At 39.0% G+C, this 18,615-nt stretch overlaps 1 protein-coding gene across 2 annotated transcripts; it reads right to left on the bottom strand.

Annotated features, from left to right (window-relative positions):
* Positions 1-6,225: 6,225 nt before the first annotated feature.
* Positions 6,226-18,352, bottom strand: LOC146495741 (calpain-1 catalytic subunit-like). Of its 2 annotated transcripts, XM_085143778.1 has the most exons (23): positions 17,951-18,352; positions 17,813-17,864; positions 16,323-16,576; positions 15,672-15,741; positions 15,469-15,587; positions 15,159-15,292; positions 14,896-15,070; positions 11,973-12,047; positions 11,090-11,175; positions 10,890-10,964; positions 10,545-10,705; positions 10,277-10,434; positions 9,906-9,917; positions 9,514-9,722; positions 9,357-9,402; positions 9,210-9,278; positions 9,023-9,080; positions 8,521-8,582; positions 8,224-8,292; positions 8,043-8,121; positions 7,274-7,390; positions 7,061-7,113; positions 6,226-6,932 (listed from the first exon to the last, which is right to left on the bottom strand). In XM_085143778.1, exons 3-23 carry the CDS (start codon positions 16,557-16,559, stop codon positions 6,906-6,908), a joined length of 2,091 nt encoding a protein of 696 aa, XP_084999904.1. In that variant the 5' UTR covers positions 16,560-16,576; positions 17,813-17,864; positions 17,951-18,352; the 3' UTR covers positions 6,226-6,905. The 2 variants fall into 2 exon arrangements, with proteins under 2 accessions (XP_084999904.1, XP_084999903.1); XM_085143777.1 differs by having other exon boundaries at positions 17,813-18,352.
* Between the last annotated feature and the right edge of the window lie 263 nt (positions 18,353-18,615).

Below are 18,615 nucleotides of genomic sequence, written 5' to 3'. Positions count from 1 at the left end.
GAACCTGCAGGGTTAGTTTTATAGGTGTTTACACAGAAGTCATGTTAGTCCCTTTCATTTCTTAATGTACAGGTGCGATGCCCTGTATACAGCTTTCTGATTTTTATTAAAACATCACATGAATGAAAATAATCAGAAGGCAGAGCCAAACATTTTCAGCTCTCATGACTGTTACAGTGAGTGAATAATCCTTGATACTGAAAAGCAAGCAAGAGGAAAGAAAAACCCAAAAGTTTGCTTGACTTCAGTGCAAATATGTAACTCTGTTGTTGTATGTTGTCTGCTAAATATAAAATGTTTTAGATGTTTGAACAACCTTGAGTAAGTTTGATTAAACTTACAGGACTGCCATGGTAGTTGGCATCCACTTTATTTTGATAATGATAAGTAAAATATTTACTCACATAAAAACTGACTTCATCGGTTAACTGAAAAGGTAATTTTGCTCGTGTACGTGTACAGTAAAAGATAGTGATGTTACTTGCTTAACAAAGATTTACTACCATATTTTTTGCACTATAAAGCCCACTTCAAATCCTTTAATCTTCTCAAAAATTGGGTTGATGCATTCTCAATCATCCAGGAAAGTAAATCTCCAAAAGTTGGGAGAAACGTTTCAACACTCATCCAAGTGACTTCTTCAGTCTCAGCTGACTGCAGGTTTCCCCAAATCTTATAAACAGTACATTTGCATAACGACTGAAACCAGCCCACTGAATGAACAATGAAGGAACATTGAAAAATCAGTAATGCACCTTATGTATGAATTCTGGTTGTGCTTGCTGACCTTGAATCGATTTTATGTGGTATACGCGTTGCTGCTTTACCAGGTAACAATTAAGCTTAACATCCAGGCATCCATGAAAACAGAATGTATTGAATTTAACGCAGTTAAAAGTTAGCTCGCTAGTTTCCACCTGAACATGATAAAGCATATTCTGACAGAGATTTCTGAAAGAATTTAAATGTACAGCTCTGCTATCACTTCCAACATAAATGAAGACAGACAAAAAACAGCAGTGACATTTGTAGGGTCACTGAAGTTGAACTAGCTGGTATATAGTCAAAGGAGCTTGCAAAGAAAAGCGTCTGGACTTCTTTAAGTTACTTGAAGACGTATCAGAAAAACTCAGGAGGGTTTTCTCCAAGCATGACATCCCGGTGCATTTCAGACCCAGCAACACACTCAGACAAAAACTGGTTCACCCGAAAGACAAAACGCCAAAACACAGACTTAACAATGTGGTGTATGCTGTACAGTGCAGCGAGGAATGCCCAGACCTCTACATTGGAGAGACCAAACAGCCACTTCACAAGCGCATGGCACAACACAGAAGAGCCACCTCCACAGGACAAGACTCAGCTGTCCATCTGCATCTTAAGGATAAAGGTCACTCTTTCGAGGATGCCAATGTTCACATTTTGGACAGAGAGGACAGATGGTTTGAAAGAGGAGTGAAAGAAGCCATCTATGTCCACTGTGAGCGACCATCTTTGAACAGAGGCGGTGGTTTACGACACCAACTCTCTGCCATCTATAATCCAGTTTTGAGATCCCTTCCCAGACGCCTTAACGCCCACTCACATCCTGGGCCATCTGACCTCAGGAATTCGCATGATAAGGTGGGGCCAGGTTTCACAATGAACTCACCCGAAACTCTGGCTGATTGGGACCCACACCCAGTTTCACACCTTGGCTCAGGCGATTAGAGGATCATCAGGGGTCCTTTTTTCCCTCTGTGGGGGGAAACTCCCACTAGGTTTATATCTGGGACTCTCCACCATTTGACCTTAGAACTGAAGAAGCTTCTCGGATGAGAGGTGAAACGTCTTCAAGTAACTTAAAGAAGTCCAGACGCTTTTCTTTGCAAGTTCAGCGGACTCTGGGGAAGTTTGCAGTGGTTACTCAGATAAAGATGGCGATAAAAACATAATGGTGTCACTCATTCAAAAGCCTGAAAAAAGGAACAGTCACCTGGTGCAAAACCTCCACATTGGGTTTTTCATATTTGAGGTAAACATTGCTCTTCACTGTCTAACATGGATATGACATGACACCTTTATTTCTTGAATCTGACAATGGTACTGTCCATCAGGGTGGTGATCAGGATGGCCTAAACTACAAGGCTACACTTCTCCTATTAATCATTATCTAAACATTTTACTAGGGTCATATTCTGAAAACTATAAACTGCAAATGAATTCCCTTGAATGCTGAGCTATATTCCAAAGAAGTGTGAAATGAAAGTTTATGATCATCTCAAATTCCTCTTTGTTAAAACGCATTTTAAATAGTTATTTACATTTAATTTCATTTTAGCAATCCTAAATTAAAGAAACAGACATTGACGGAATACTTGATTGTGCCATCTACCTTCAATCCCAGTGGCCTCTATCCTGACCATCCACCCAAAAGCAGAGACCAACTGCTAGTATGCACACTCATAAGTGCATACCAGCAGGGCTGAAGGACAAAATATGGCAATGCTAAATTGGAACAATCTTCATGATACATGTGCAAGACAAATGTTTTTCTGTGAAGAAGAAATATGCATCACAAACATGAGCTTGATGAGAATGTGGGTATTCAACAATAAATCATGTCTCATTGCTGTTGTGTTATTTGCTAAGTGATAATGTGAATACCTTTTTATTTAGGTCAAAGTCAAAAGTCCACAGGAAGATGAACATAAGAGACTTTTTCAATAAACAGTCTGACAAGGTAACTTCTCACTAGCACACTTGACACTGTTGAGTTTACTATGTCTCCTATTTCTATTGAGTTTTATCACAAAGTAGAAACTTTACTTTAAAAATGATATATACAATATATACAGTGGGGCAAAAAAGTATTTAGTCAGCCACCGATTGTGCAAGTTCCCCCACTTAAAATGATGACAGAGGTCAGTAATTTGCCCCAGAGGTACACTTCAACTGTGAGAGACAGAATGTGAAAAAAAAATCCATGAATTCACATGGTAGGATTTGTAAAGAATTTATTCGTAAATCAGGGTGGAAAATAAGTATTTGGTCACCTCAAACAAGGAAAATCCCTGGCTCTCACAGACCTGTAACGTCTTCTGTAAGAAGCTTTTCTGTCCCCCACTCGTTACCTGTATGAATGGCACCTGTTTGACCTCATCATCTGTATAAAAGACACCTGTCCACAGCCTCAACCAGTCAGACTCCAAACTCCGCCATGGCCAAGACCAAAGAGCTTTCGAAGGACACCGGGAAAAGAATTGTAGACCTGCACCAGACTGGGAAGAGTGAATCTACAATAGGCAAGCAGCTTGGTGTGAAAAATCAACTGTGGGAGCAATCATCAGAAAATGGAAGACATACAAGACCACTGATAATCTCCCTCGATCTGGGGCTCCACGCAAGATCTCATCCCGTGGGGTCAAAATGATCATGAGAACGGTGAGCAAAGATCCCAGAACCACACGGGGGGACCTGGTGAATGACCTGCAGAGAGCTGGGACCAAAGTAACAAAGGTCACCATCAGTAACACACTACAACGGCAGGGAATCAAATCCCGCAGTGCCAGACGTGTTCCGCTGCTGAAGCCAGTGCATGTCCAGGCCCGTCTGAAGTTTGCCAGAGAGCACATGGATGATACAGCAGAGGATTGGGAGAATGTCATGTGGTCAGATGAAACCAAAGTAGAACTTTTTGGTATAAACTCAACTCGTCGTGTTTGGAGGAAGAAGAATACTGAGTTGCATCCCAAGAACACCATACCTACTGTGAAGCATGGGGGTGGAAACATCATGCTATGGGGCTGTTTTTCTGCCAAGGGGACAGGACGACTGATCCGTGTTAAGGACAGAATGAATGGGGCCAAGTATCGTGAGATTTTGAGCCAAAACCTCCTTCCATCAGTGAGAACTTTGAAGATGAAACGAGGCTGGGTCTTCCAACATGACAATGATCCAAAACACACCGCCCGGGCAACAAAGGAGTGGCTCCGTAAGAAGCATTTGAAAGTCCTGGAGTGGCCTAGCCAGTCTCCAGACCTCAACCCCATAGAAAATCTGTGGCGGGAGTTGAAAGTCCGTGTTGCTCGGCGACAGCCCCAAAACATCACTGCTCTTGAGAAGATCTGCATGGAGGAATGGGCCAAAATACCAGCTACTGTGTGTGCAAACCTGGTAAAGACCTATAGTAAACGTTTGACCTCTGTTATTGCCAACAAAGGTTATGTTACAAAGTATTGAGTTGTATTTTTGTTATTGACCAAATACTTATTTTCCACCCTGATTTACGAATAAATTCTTTACAAATCCTACCATGTGAATTCATGGATTTTTTTTTCACATTCTGTCTCTCACAGTTGAAGTGTACCTCTGGTGCAAATTACTGACCTCTGTCATCATTTTAAGTGGGGGAACTTGCACAATCGGTGGCTGACTAAATACTTTTTTGCCCCACTGTATATAACAGTGTCTGCATCACTGCAGCCGCAGCACCAGTCCATCTGTTGATCTCCCATTCCTTTCTCCCATCACTTGGGAACAAGACCCCAAGATACTGGAACTCCTCTACTTGGGGCAGAAACTCATCCATGACCCGGAGTGGGCACTCCACCCTTTTCCAGCTCAGGACCACGGCCTCAGATTTGGAGGTGCTGATTCTCATTTCCACCACTTTAAACTCAGCTCTGAACCTTTCCAGTGAGAGCTGGAAACCACCCCATAAAGCCAACAGAACCAGATGACCGCTATGGGCACCAAGCTCTTGCAATGGTTGTATAAGGATTGAATGGCCTGTAGCAATGGGCAAGACAATCCATACTCCCGAAGCACCTTCCACACTCGGAAGGACTCCGTCGAATGTCTTTTCCAAGTCCAGAAAACACATGTGGACTGGTTGGACAAACTCCCATGCACCCCCAAGTATCCTTGAGAGGCTAAAGAGCTGATCCAGTGTTACACTGTACAATGACAATAAATGCATTTCTAAGTTGCAAGTTCTTCACGACCAGGACGAAAATCGCTTTGTTCCCCAATCTTATCCTATTTAAGATTCGACTAACAGACGGACTCTTCTTTCCAACACTCTGGCATAGACTTTCCCAGGCAGGCTGAGGAGTGTGATCCCCCTATAGTTGGAATACACCCTCCAGACCCCGTTCTTAAAGATGTGAACCACCACTCTAGTCTCCCAGTCCAGATGTACTGCTCCCGATCTCTATGCAACATTTGGAGGTGTGTCAACCAAGACTGCCCTACAACACCCAAAGCCCTTAGCAACTCAGGGTGAACCTCATCCACTCCAGGGGTTGTTTTACTGCCTCAGTGACCTCACCCTCAAAGATAAACGAGTCGTCCTCCTCTTCCCAACACTCTGCTTCCTCAGAAGATGTGCCCTTGATGTTAAGGTATATGAAGTATTCCTTCCACCACCCAACAATGTTCTCAGTTGAAGTCAGCTACGTTCCCCCTGCACTATACACAGTGCAGGTAGAGCATCGCTTTCCCCTCCCAAGTCGCTCAACAGTTTACCATCAGTTCGAAAGTCTTTTTCAATGGCCTTTCCAAACTCCTCTCATACCCGAATTTTTGCTTCAGTCACTGCCCAAGCCACATTTCGCTTGGCCTGTCGGCACCTATTAGCTGCTTCCAAAGTCCCACAGGCTAACCAAGCCCGATAGGACTTCTCCTTCAGTCCGGTGGCTCCCTTCACCTCGGGTTTCCTCCATTTGGTTCGGAGGTTACCACCACAACAGGCACCAACCACCTTGCAGCCGCAGCGGCTTTAGCAATGGAGGCGCTGAACAGTCCATTTGGACTCAGTGTCCCCCAATCTCCCTTGGAATGCCGTTGCAGCTCTGCCGGTGGTGTGAGTTGAAGATCTCGCGGACCAAGACCTTTGCTAAGCATTCCCAGCACACCCTCACTATACTGCTAGGTCTGTCCAGCATCCTCTTCCACCACCTAATCCAACTCACAACTGATCAGTTGACAGCTCAGCCCGACTCTTCACCCGAGTGCTCAGAACATATGGCCACAGGTCTTGTGATACGTTAATAAAAATTTATCATTGACCTGCCTAGGGTGCCTCGGTGCCACCTGCATTTATAGACATCCTTATGTAAGCAAATGTCTAAATGCTTTAGACGTTTTTTAGTATGTCTAAAGCATTCAATGTAATAAAGGGAAGCATCTATAAAAGTGTCTGGGTAAAAAAATCTCTCAAAGAAAAATCAAAGAAGGCAAATCTACAAAATAACACATGATTTTATTAAGAAAATGTAACTTTAACAGGCAGCTATGCAGCTAAATATATCAAAACCCAAAAAACAAATGATAAGATAATAAAAAAAAATCCCAGCTGCTGGAAAAAAGAAAATCGCTGAAGATCACAAAGGCAATGCTTTATTCAAAAGGAGGAGAACGCAACCTCTCACTATTAAAACTGACCCACTGAAGTTTGGTACTTCCTTTCCCCAATATAAAATGAATTTTAAAAAGCAGCTGATATAGAAAACTACATATAAAAACAAATGTACTGGTTAAATTTGACATTTTCTTCCTTTGAATTTCCATTTTCCTAGTTTTTGTACTTATCTTATCAGTTTAATTTCCCATCCACTTCATTCATTTTTGACTGATACAATTGTCCCATGTCATTCACTAACATCTGTATTTTGTTTCTATTATAAAACACAGATTGACAAGTTTGCAGTACTATTCACAAAAAAATGCAGTTATTCAGACATTGATAATATGCAGAGAGGCATACGGTTTACAGCTTTATATATAGTGTTTGTTATAGTTTCACATTATTGTGTTTAGTTGTTTCAAAGTAATAAAGTGTTATAGCTAATTCACAGAAAACAAGTTTTTGAAATATCTTCTTGTGTTTTCCAGATGAAACGTGCATCTGCCTTTCAGCTGGCTTAAGTGTACATGGAAACGTACATCCACTGAAAATAAGACAGATTATTTATTAATAACATTTAAGTATCACCATTTAAACTAATGCGTTTTCTTTGTACAAATATTTATATTTATTTATTCTTTTGCTCTGTCAGCACTAAAGTGACTTTATTACCTCTGACTCCTTGAGATTAATGGATTTTCCATCAGACAACTGTTTGAAGATTTCTGTTGAAGAACACAACTTTGAGTTTAAACTGTACAAATCATGAACCTTAATCAAATCTTAGAAGCGAGAAAGATGTTTTCAACTGAAAAAACTTTTCATTCTCACTGCATGAGATTTACTCTTGTTCTACTGTTGTTATTTCTTCTCGGCTTCACTTACTCTTCATGCAGTCCAAGCGAATCATGAGACTGATGAAGCACTCCAGTGTCATGTGTCCAGAGGAGGCGCCATAGCGCAGAGCCATCAGACTGAGCATGTCATCTGAAACCTTCATTCCTGAAGAACACACACAGTCATACTTCAGGAGGAGTTTGCTGAGATATATGTACATACATACATATACATACTAGTGCTGTCAGCGTTGATCTTGTTAAAATGATGTTAACGCTATAGCGCCGTCCAGCCGCACGCACGGGTCAATCCGCGCTAACTTGCTAATGAAGATTTGCCGCGTTAATGTAGTTATGGCAGTGGTTCCCAAACTTTTTTTGCTCCCGACACAGGTAAACTAATTCTGCAGGGGAGACCTACCTCGGCACTTGTGCAGGTGAAGCCAAAGGGAAGATATACTTCACCATATTTTCTAGTCTTTGGCTTAGAATGAAGTTGGTTTGGAAACATATTCGGCGATGCTTCATCTCCTGCTTTGCGTTTGTGTGGCCACCCGTCAAAAACCTGTCCATTATGCTAGCAGTGTCCAAGTGTTCTTATGTTGCAATTGGTGCCCCTGCAATGGCTCTGCGCCGCCCCCCCCCCCCCCCCCCCCCCCCCCTTTGGGAAGCTCTGGGTTGTGGCGTTAACATTATTTTAACGAGATTAACGCTGACAGCACTAATATGTACTAATACACACACACACATATATGTATATATACATACATTTACACACATGTACATATATATACACACATATAACTATAAACATATACCTGAAGCTACAAATGCATTCCTCAGCTCACTCAGTGACAGCGTTCCTGTTTTTGAAACGTCGGTGAGGAAGAAAGTCTCCTGATAAGAGAAGAAAAAAAAGAAACTGATCAGGGAAAATCTTCACATCTATAGCAGATGTAACGATATATGTTTTAAGGCTGTTTTTTTTTTCTTCTTTACCTTGTATTTAGTGACCTTGTTCCACAGACGGACGAATTCCTCACTGTTTAGTTTGCCTGTGATCGACGTCTTTTAAAACCCACATTAAGGTAGCAAAGGGACAAATCTTAGTCTGGTCTTTCAGATGAGTAATGCTGGTTATATCGACAGAGAAGCACACGGGTTTGCTTACACATAGACTATTCTTCTGTTATGTACCTACAAAGATTCATTGTTACTTTTTAACAGCTCAAAAAGGCAAACTACAAAGTTTCTTAATCTGCTTTTCGCAGTATCACATGTATTATAACAGGATACATCCAGTAGAGCCACCATGCTGCGACAGGCATCAAGGCTGAACCCTCCAGATTTCATGTCTCCTAAATAAAACAGAGCTGAATTAGCAAAGACAGTGTAGCACAATTGTCATCCACAGTATTCAGAGTCACAGACTGCATGTCGAAGTAGCCATGGCAACTAAGAAACTGAGGGTCTTGCACACCCTGCTGTATTACTGATGTTTACACTAATGTGGACCACAGTTTATTTTGTATTAACTAAGACGTTAAACTACCAATAAACCAGTAAGTTAGAGTCATATTCTCATAAACCAGAGTTTGCCAGAGTCCGATGAAGGCTTACAGGAAATAATACTGATTCATAAATTGGACGGGTCAGACCTGGAAACTACGCTACATTAACATCAGCACAAAAACTGTGCACAAGGAGCTTCATGGAATGGGTTCCCATGGCCAAGCAGCCATGTGTAGGTGGCCCAGTAAATTTAAATTGAGCTTGACAGAGTTTTTAAATGCCAAACCTTTCAGGATGTTTCCATTTAGAAGCCTCTGGAGCTGCTCAGCATCCACTTCTTCATACTGAAACATTAATTGATTTGGTTTACTACCTGACACATTACACAAACGTTAGACACACAATGCTATATAAACGTGTAATGTTGCAGTAATGTGGCTAATATTATTAGCAAAAAGATCTTTTTTAATTACCTTGTCAGAGTATTGACGGAAGAATGTTTTCTTGTTTTCTTCATCCTGATGGTTTTTTACTTTTGTGACCTGACGAGTCAACAGTTTGCATTAATAACACATGAACAGCAAAATAAAATGGACACAATTAAATGATTTGTTACAAACCTTTTCAACTGGCTCATATTTCTGCTCATTTGAATTTGAATTCTCACTGTGGGGAGACAGACCAATATGCATTACTTTCATAGAAATCAACTGTAATGTGTCAAATGCAAATTTTGTTTGAAAATGTCATATCTTCAGACATCGAGGGTGAGCATACTAGCAACACATCTCTTCTCTTGAGTGGATGGTGAGGATGAAGGAGGCTGTCTCGTTGGGTTTGAAGGTGGATGGCACGATCAGGTATTCACCAGGCTTCAGCATAAGGAACTCTGTCACGTCACGGGCATTCATGTATTTATCACTCCGAGCAACAGGCAGATGGGTGTTGAAGAACATTGCTGGAAACTTCCCACTTTGCATTTTGTACTGAAATTATTCAAAGTGATATTTCAGCTCCCCAATTTCGTTTGAAGAAGTTTCTGAAGTGCGTACAGACATGTCAACTTGAAGGATTTATGTATCAGCGCATACAGATACACAGAACCTTAATAGTGAAAGACAGTCACTAGACTTGACCTTAACATGAAATAGAATAAATTAGTTTCTTACGTCTTCAGACACCTTGAAGGACGTCAGATGAATTTTGTTCATGTTGGGAATAAATAATAATTCAGTTAGTCGTTAGTTAGTTATTTCAACATGAGCACAGCCACTGTATGAATGTTTGGACAGCATATTAAAGCTTGGCTTGCTAACAAAATGTTTTCTAGCTTACAAATAATTTTTATGTTGTAGTAAATTTTTGATCTGTCATTTTCTGCATTTCAACACCACATTATTATTGTTGTTTCCACATTACGATACAAGTTCTGACAATGGTTAAATACATTTTCATGCTCTGAAAATGTCAACTTCAACATGGTTTTTGTTTTTAACATAGTTATGTGTGTATGAATGATATGACAAAGAGAAATATTTACCAAATATACAGCAAAGCCAATGTGGAGGTTCTGCACCAGGCATCTGTTCCTCTTGTCAGGCTTTTGCATGAGAGACACGAGGATGTTTTTCTCCCCATTGGTCTCTGAGTTTTCACCTTCGACCTTAATTCGATACTGTGGATTTGTCCAGAAAGTGTCTGGAGGACATAGAGGAAAAATATGTTTTGTTTACATGAATTGAAGATTAAAACATTATGTTTTGCTGAACATTTAAACACTTATATTCCAGTATATGCTATATAATTACCTCTGTTATTTATGCAGCCTCCAGCAGTAGTTCCAGCAACCCACCGACCCTCGTACACAGAGGTCTTCCACTGAGCAGAGGATTTTCCATCTATGAAGTCTGGTTTCAGGCCACAGATGTCAAGATCTGTGTAGAACTTACAGAAATCTTCAAAAGCCATCCTGTTAATAAAATCAGGTAGATTCTCATTCCTAATTTATTTAGATGTGATGTCAAAGTATAAAACTCTAAGCTTATGACATAGTACAGAGTAAATAAAGCAAAAAAAGAGAAAACTACAACTTCTGGTGGTATTAATATAATACCGCCAGAGGTTGTAGTTTTCTTTTAATGAAATTTGCTTACCAAAACTCTCCATCATCGGCCACTGATTGGCACATTTGGCGGTCTTGAGAACTCACAGTGTCCCACATGGGGGACCTTAAAGACAGTATTTTAGGTAAGAGATGACACATTATGTTGGTAATTTTTATCTAGAGTTGCATATTTTGAAGATTTTGAAAATTATTCTCTAATTAAATATACCAAAGCTGATTACTGCTTACCGATCACTCCAGTCTCCTACCCACTCTCCTTTGCCCCAAGGGTTCCACAAACGGATCAGCTTCACAAGTTTTCCTTGGCTAATAAGCTGGCAGCAGGCACCAGAAAAATCACAGTTATTGGTTCGATGCATGCTCAATCATCCAGGTAAGTAAATCACAAAAGGTTGATTCTGTTCATCTGGACGTAACATTTTCAATGCAAGAAACGTTTCGTCACTCATCCAAGTGACATCTTTAGTCTCAGCTTACTGCAGTTTTCCCCAACCTTATAAACAGTACATTTGCACAATGACTGAAACGAGCATCACTGAACGAACAATCAGCTGGGAACACTGGTTTGAGGGGGAGTCAAGGAGGCCATTTACGTGATTGCTGTGATTGCAGCCATTCCCCAACTCTGTGGATGGTACTCATGGCCACTGATCAGTGGTCTTTGATCAGTAGTTGTTAGTCAATGGTCATGAGAATTTGCATATTAATGATCAAGGAACTGATATCAGAGCCCATTGTTCATTCAGTGGTTCTATTTTCAGTCATTGTTTATAAGGTTGGGGAAACCTGCAGTCAGCTGAGACTGAAGAAGTCACTTGGATGAGTGACGGAACGTTTCTCCCACAAAACGCTACGTCCAGATGAACAGAATCAACCTTTTGGGACATATTATTGTTGTATTTAAATGTATGCTCAAAGGTTTTTAAATCTCCCCTCAACATTTTGTCTAATATGTCAGGAGCTTGTTTTTACTGTAATTCTTCCTACACTGCATACTGTGATACTATGTGATAGCATTATTTTTATTGCTATAATCTTACCAGGGAAATGTTATTACTGTAGATTCACTTCCACTACTAACTGTGATTACTGTGTAAGTATAATTCTTTACCTCTTTAACCCCTGTCACAGTGTAGGCGTGCCCTTGGACCAGTCCGTTTGGCAAAACTGTGTTAGCAGATGTTTCCTACAACCAAGGAACACTGGTTATTGTAAAAGCATAAAAAATGTAAATAAAGACTTCTGATTCAATAATATCATTAGAAAAAAGTGACTGCAAAGTTTGGTTATGTTGACTTAAAGCAAATTCCAACATTTTGGGACTCTTTGTCTTCATAAAAGGTGTTTCTGGCAGTCAATCAACCGCTTCACAAAAAACTTAAAATAGATTTTGAACTTTCAGAGTCCAGTAAGTCAAAACAGTCTTCTTGTTCCAGGATTTGCATTCCCACTTAAGCAGTCCCAAAGTGCATGCTAACTTGGGTTGTATTTGTGCAATATTGGTTGATTATGCCATAAATATAACTTTATCATTACGTCATTGATTTAGTTTTATAGTTTTTAGGCAATATGATACCAGTTTTATTGGTAGATAATGAAGTGCAGTCTGAGTGGAGAAAACAGACTTTGTTATAACCAGAGATGGGCAGTAACGCGTTACTTGTAACGCGTTACTTGTAACGCGTTACTGTAATCCGATTACTTTTTTCAAGTAACGAGTAAAGTAAGGGATTACTATTGCAAAAACGGTAATTAGATTACCGTTACTTTCCCGTAGGAACGCTGCGTTACTGCGTTACTAAAACCGTGATTTTCTTGCGAGAACGTCTCATGACAGTGACGTAAGCGAGTGCGACGTTCGTGACAACAGCTGTGTGCAGATCAACAATGGATCATATATCCAGTGCGGGAGAGAGTATGAGCGTGCAGCGTTTAAAGCGTGGAAGTACTGACCTTATTTTGAGTTTGATTCCGTAAAAAGTGACAAAAACATTAGTGTCCGTTGTGCGTGGGAAGAAAACTTTTTACAGCGAAAAAACCCCCCTAAACTTCCAAGCAAGCACCGAGTAGCTACGACTAGGGGTGGGTTTTTATAATCGATTTATCGATTAAAATCGATTCTGGCTTGGATAACGTAAAATCGATTCATTAAAATCCTGAATCGATTTTTTAATATAAATTTATTTTGCCCGAAATGCCAGAATCTCTGGTGAAATCTCACAAAATTTCAACAACCACCAAACAGCTAAGACAGTAAATGAGAGCAGGAACATGGATTCTGCACAAAGACTTAAACACACAGCCCAACCGCGGATCAGAATCAGTGAGATGTTGCCTTTCTCACGGTCGGGGCTGAAAGCCAACAGCCCGCTGATTCTGATCTGTCGGCGGGTCCGCGCTTTGTGTTCACGCCCTTTATGCGCTGATTCTAAAGCTGTTAGTTTTATCTCTCTCCAAATAATATTGACCGAACCAGCAGCAAAAGAAGATCCAAACTAGGCTTCACATAAACAACGTCATGAATTCACTCTGACTTTTATTGTTTTGCTTCGACCACGATGCACAGCTCTCTCTCGCATGCTTGCTCTCTTGCGCGCTCTCTCTCCCTCTCTCTCTCTGTACTGTTTTCTGCATTATTCGCTTGCTTGTTACGCACAAGTTGTTTACAGCGCTGTCGGCCAACGTTTTTTTTTTTTTTCGTTTTATATACTTCCGAAAATAAAACCTAATTTCTGCCGTTCAATACCGAACAAATTTAAACTTTTTAAAATTATGCAAAATGCAAAACGCTTAGCCTTGTCTCTAATAAAACCGCTGTAACTTCAGAGGTAATGTTCATGTGTTGATTAATGGTTTTCTTTCGTTTTTGATCTACTGCAGAAAATTTTTATAAAATCCCAGAACAGGAAAATCACCTTCATGTTTTTCTGTGTTTTATCCTCAGCTACTTTGACACAAAGGCCTCTGCTGTGATGCTCACACCTTTGATAAAGTCTTGGTGTGTCAGCTTCCTTTTTATAGATACAAAAATATGTAAATGTACTGATCTGAATTATAATATTTCTGACTGTCAAAATTTCCCAGATTCAAATCAAAGTGAATCGAATCGAATTAAATCGAATCGAATCGAACTAAATCGAATCGTGGATCGAATCGATTCGGGACCCTGTGAATCGGAATTGAATCGATTCTAGAAATCAGTGACGATACCCAGCCCTAGCTACGACGTAATGGGAAACTCACAGAGAAACTGCGGTATCCTTCCACTGACCGCGGCACACCTGCACCAGGATAACCCTCCGCCTACTCTACTCCTGCTTTACAGGTGAAAATAGAGCAAAAGGACCGCTAGTCTTTGACTTTATTTATTTTCTGCTGTGTTTTACTTGCATCTGAAAGAGTGAGTGTAAACACAAAAAAAAAAATAATATATATATATATATATATATATATATATATATATATATATATATATATATATTATGTGCTGGAATGTGCAGAAAATAGGTTTAAATGTTAGACTAATTTCTTCCAGTAAGAGAATGGTGCATATAATTAAAATTTTGCTCCATGCATAAAGTTAAAAGATTAAAACTAACAAAACAAGTTTTAAAAATAGACTTTTCCATTTGATTACATTTTGTATGATGGATTATGCAGAAAAAGTAGAATTGGGCTGAAAGATCTATCGCTTTATCACCTATTCAGGTTGTAAATCATGTTTTTAAAAAGTAACTAAGTAACTAAGTAATTAATTACTTTTGAAAATAAGTAATCAGTAAAGTAACGGGATTACTTTTTTGGGGAAGTAATCAGTAATTAATTACTGATTACTTTTTTCAAGTAACTTGACCAACACTGGTTATAACTCACCTCAAAATGCATAAAATGTTTGTTAAAATGTCAAAACAGTTTCACAGCATCTCTAATCTATACTAACACTAATCAAAGCCCTCTAAGCCCTTTTTGTAGTTGGAGAATAATCTCCCTGAATAACCTCAGGCTGTTTCTGAGTTCTGTTTTTTTGTGCTTACCCCTTGAGGTGTACCACAGCCCATCAATGTGTTTGATTTGCCAGCTCTGCATATCAGCCCCCACACGTCTGAACTGGCGTCCGACAGCTGGACGCACATGTGGACGCCACCGGTGAAATCCATCATAGCCTCTGAAGGAGTTCCAGAAGTCATGTCGGTGTAGGAACCACAAACCCTGACAGAGGTAGATAATATTTTTCACAGATCCCCCACATGTAACTTGTTCACTGTATATCAGATAAATCATATGTTTCTTTGCATACTTGGCATAAGCTTTCTCCATCAGAGCAGGCCAGAACTCATTTGGATCTTTGGAGTGAACAAAGATTAGTCTGCCATTGATCGTCGGCAACTTATCATCAATGACGACGTCCACCCACCGCCCGAATCTCCAGAACTAAAGTAAAGATACAATTGTTTTGTGAGCTTGTTGTGTTTCATGAAATTTGATCATTAGAGACAAAATAATCCAAACTCTGTGAAATAAACAGCTTTTAAGTTTTAGTTTAGTGGGGAAAAAACAGTTACAGATAATAATTACTTCTCTTATTCTGATAGTTTAATGATGTTTACCCTGAAGTGAAAAATGCCACAGTAGTTCTCTTTGATTTTTTGGTCGAGTGGAACAACTTGATTAAAGATGTGTTTCTGGAAAGTCAGTGCGCCGATTGATGCAAGAAACCAGCAGTTTCCTGTTTAACAACAACAAAAAAGAACAATCAGGACTGCAGGCAGATACAAGAGTGTAAATATTAGGAGTGAAGAAATGACCCTACCAAGTACACCCTGACCAAAGTCAAATCTGGAGACGCCATCAACCACAAATTCAGGATCAGGAGCAATTTGCTGTAAAACAGGGAGTCAGTTTTCAAATATAAGGATTGCTTCACTCATTTCCACTTTTACTTAATGTATCCGATCATTCCCAAATTTGAGAGGTTTGGGTCCAAGTTTGAAATATGAAACTCTTCCATGGCCCCTAATTCACAACTTCACAGGCTTAAATATCAGGATTAATTTAATTATTGTCCCATCCACTAGAGGGCGCTGTTACAGTGAAAATTTCACTTCTTGGTTCATAAGAAGAGTTACATTTTCACAATCTCAAATGCAGTGGGGCAAAGGTGGACAAAATATTGTATTTTGTTTTCTAAAATTCTAAAATGAATTATTAGCTCATGTCTAGCAGTCTAGTTTTGCCCGTCAAGCTTGTTTTGGGCAACCGCTTTTATTTTGAAATGTTAAGTATTATGACTAAAAACAGCTCATTCAAACACTTTTGCAATCTGACTGCAGAAAAATGTCGTTAGCAGAAAATTTAAACTGAATCGTTTGCAGTGAAAAAGGGGGAATCAGTCCCCGGATGATTAAACATTTAGATGTGATAGAGCATCTAATGTGCAATTTAAATATCTTTAAATACTCACTGCAGGTCTTAGCCACTTCACGTGGGCCAGGTTGGTGGGCGTCAGTATCCCCTGGCCAATAGACTTTGCATCAGGGGGGAACATGTCATCGAGGTACCTTGCTCCTTTGATTAGAAAGTACTGCTTCAGGTTCTTGAAGTCTTGGTTACAGAACCTTTCAGGGTTGGAGATGCTCCCATATCCCTTCTGCTTGTGACGAGCCTCCATAATGTTCAGGCATGCACCAGGAAGAGGCATTGCTGCAGTGTTGGTGTCTGTTTTCAAGAAGTTGGCATGTAAATTTGATAGATTAGTATAATAAATGATATGCTACACAGAAACAATGTCAGCTCAAATCCTAACAGTAAAATTAAATTCTTCTTAAAATGATCAGTACACTCCTCAAACCTCCAGGGTGATTATCAGTCTACTCCACCTCCAGATTACAACCAGTAAATTACGTTAAATATTTTTTTTGGTAACATAACTTTAGATATTAAAAATAAAGCTTGGTTGATGTAAGAATTGATGTAAAAAGTCAATGCCAGAAAAACATGATATACTCTGTCATTTCATATATTTAAATGTCATATAAGACAATTTTATTCTTCTTTGCTCGTGTTTAAATTTAGTACTTCAGAAAAGGTTATTTGTAGGCTTCTTTATGTATGAAAATCTCTGTCTGCACAAAACAAGTACATACAAATGATAAATTTATTAGACCACCACCCAGTGTAACGTTTAAACCACAGCTGCTCTAAATTAACAGTATTAGTAAAAAACAAAATCATGTTTTATGTTTCTGTAACCAACTGTATGTGTAGCCTCTTTAATCAAAATAGTATTTTTAAAGCTGTTGTTATCCATTAATTTTCATATTTTATTTTAATTTGCCTAATAGATAACAATATAATTCTAAGTAATTTCTAAAAACACATTTTCATTCTTGTTATGATAGATGGTCTAATACATTTGTTAAGCACTGTTTGCCCATTTGCTTTTTAGGAAGCTGCTCAGCTCATGCTTAATGTTTATATTGACTATAGCTGCTACTACTAATAATATTAATAGAATTAACTAAAAACAATATACATACTGAGATTAAAGTGGTAGACATTTAGAGGAAATTACCTAAGATTTAACTCCCAGTTTTATGAGCTGTTTTTTGCAAGGTAACAGTCTGCAACAGCACAAGTGCAGCACCTGTTCTAATAGGTATAGGTGACCCATAATGATAAAGGTGGGTCGCCTCACTAAATCTAGGTGAGAAAAAAATAGGTGAAATAATATATAAATATTAAAAACATTGCTTGGGTTTTTTTTCTTTTAAAAGAAAAAGGACTGCAATTTAAAATAAAATATCAATTAAATGCCCATATAGTAATACTATTTAATAAGACTATGAAACTAATAAAAACCAAACAAAACCTAACACTAAAAATAAACAAAAAGTAAAACTATAATAACTGATTTTAGTCATTAGTCCTAAAATTGTTAAACAAACATCTTACCTGAATGAGTCACGAAAGAGGAAGCGTGTTGTTTAGTAGATACGGAGCAGGTCTGCAGGTAAGAGTGGACAGACTTCTGTCTTATATAATGCCCACAATCCCCTAAATCAGTCAGCACATGTTGTGGCACCTCCTTACCTTACTATGCAAATGTCACTCAAACAAACTCCACCACTTTTCTTGGAATTACTCTGGAACCTGCAGAGTTGTCTGGTAAATAAACATATATTTTAGATGTTTGAAAAACCTTGAGTAAGTTTGTTTAAACTTACAGGGCTGCCATGGTTTCTTCGAGCATTTGTGCATGTTAGAACTTGTAACTACGCAAAGATTTTGTGGCTGACAGTTAAATCTGTTTGCCTCTAATGTGTGTGACTTCTGTAGAACAAGGAGCCATTTATTTTGATGTTGACTTCACCATTTAACTGCACGCCAAGATATTTTTTGCTGATGTACATGTGCAGTAAAGATCCTGATGTTACTGGCTTAACAAAGATTTACTATATATTTAAATATTTACAGACGTGGACAAAAATGTTGCTACCCTTCGGTCAATGAAAGAAAAACTCACAATGGTCACAGAAATAACTTTAATCTGACAAACGTAATAATAAAAAGTAATAATAAATAAAAGTTCTATAAATCTTAACCAATGCTTTGCTTTTCAACCAAGCTTCAACTGAATTATTTAAAAAATACATGCATGAAACAGGCCTGGACAAAAATGATGGTACCCACAACTTAATATTTTGTTGCACAACCTTTTGAGACAAACACTGCAATCAAACGATTCCTGTAACTGT

This window comes from Neolamprologus multifasciatus, chromosome 19, assembly GCF_963576455.1.
Source record: "Neolamprologus multifasciatus chromosome 19, fNeoMul1.2, whole genome shotgun sequence".
Lineage (NCBI taxonomy): Eukaryota > Metazoa > Chordata > Actinopteri > Cichliformes > Cichlidae > Neolamprologus > Neolamprologus multifasciatus.
The sequence above is the reverse complement of the archived record's forward strand: the minus strand, read 5'-3'. Positions and strand labels throughout refer to the sequence as shown.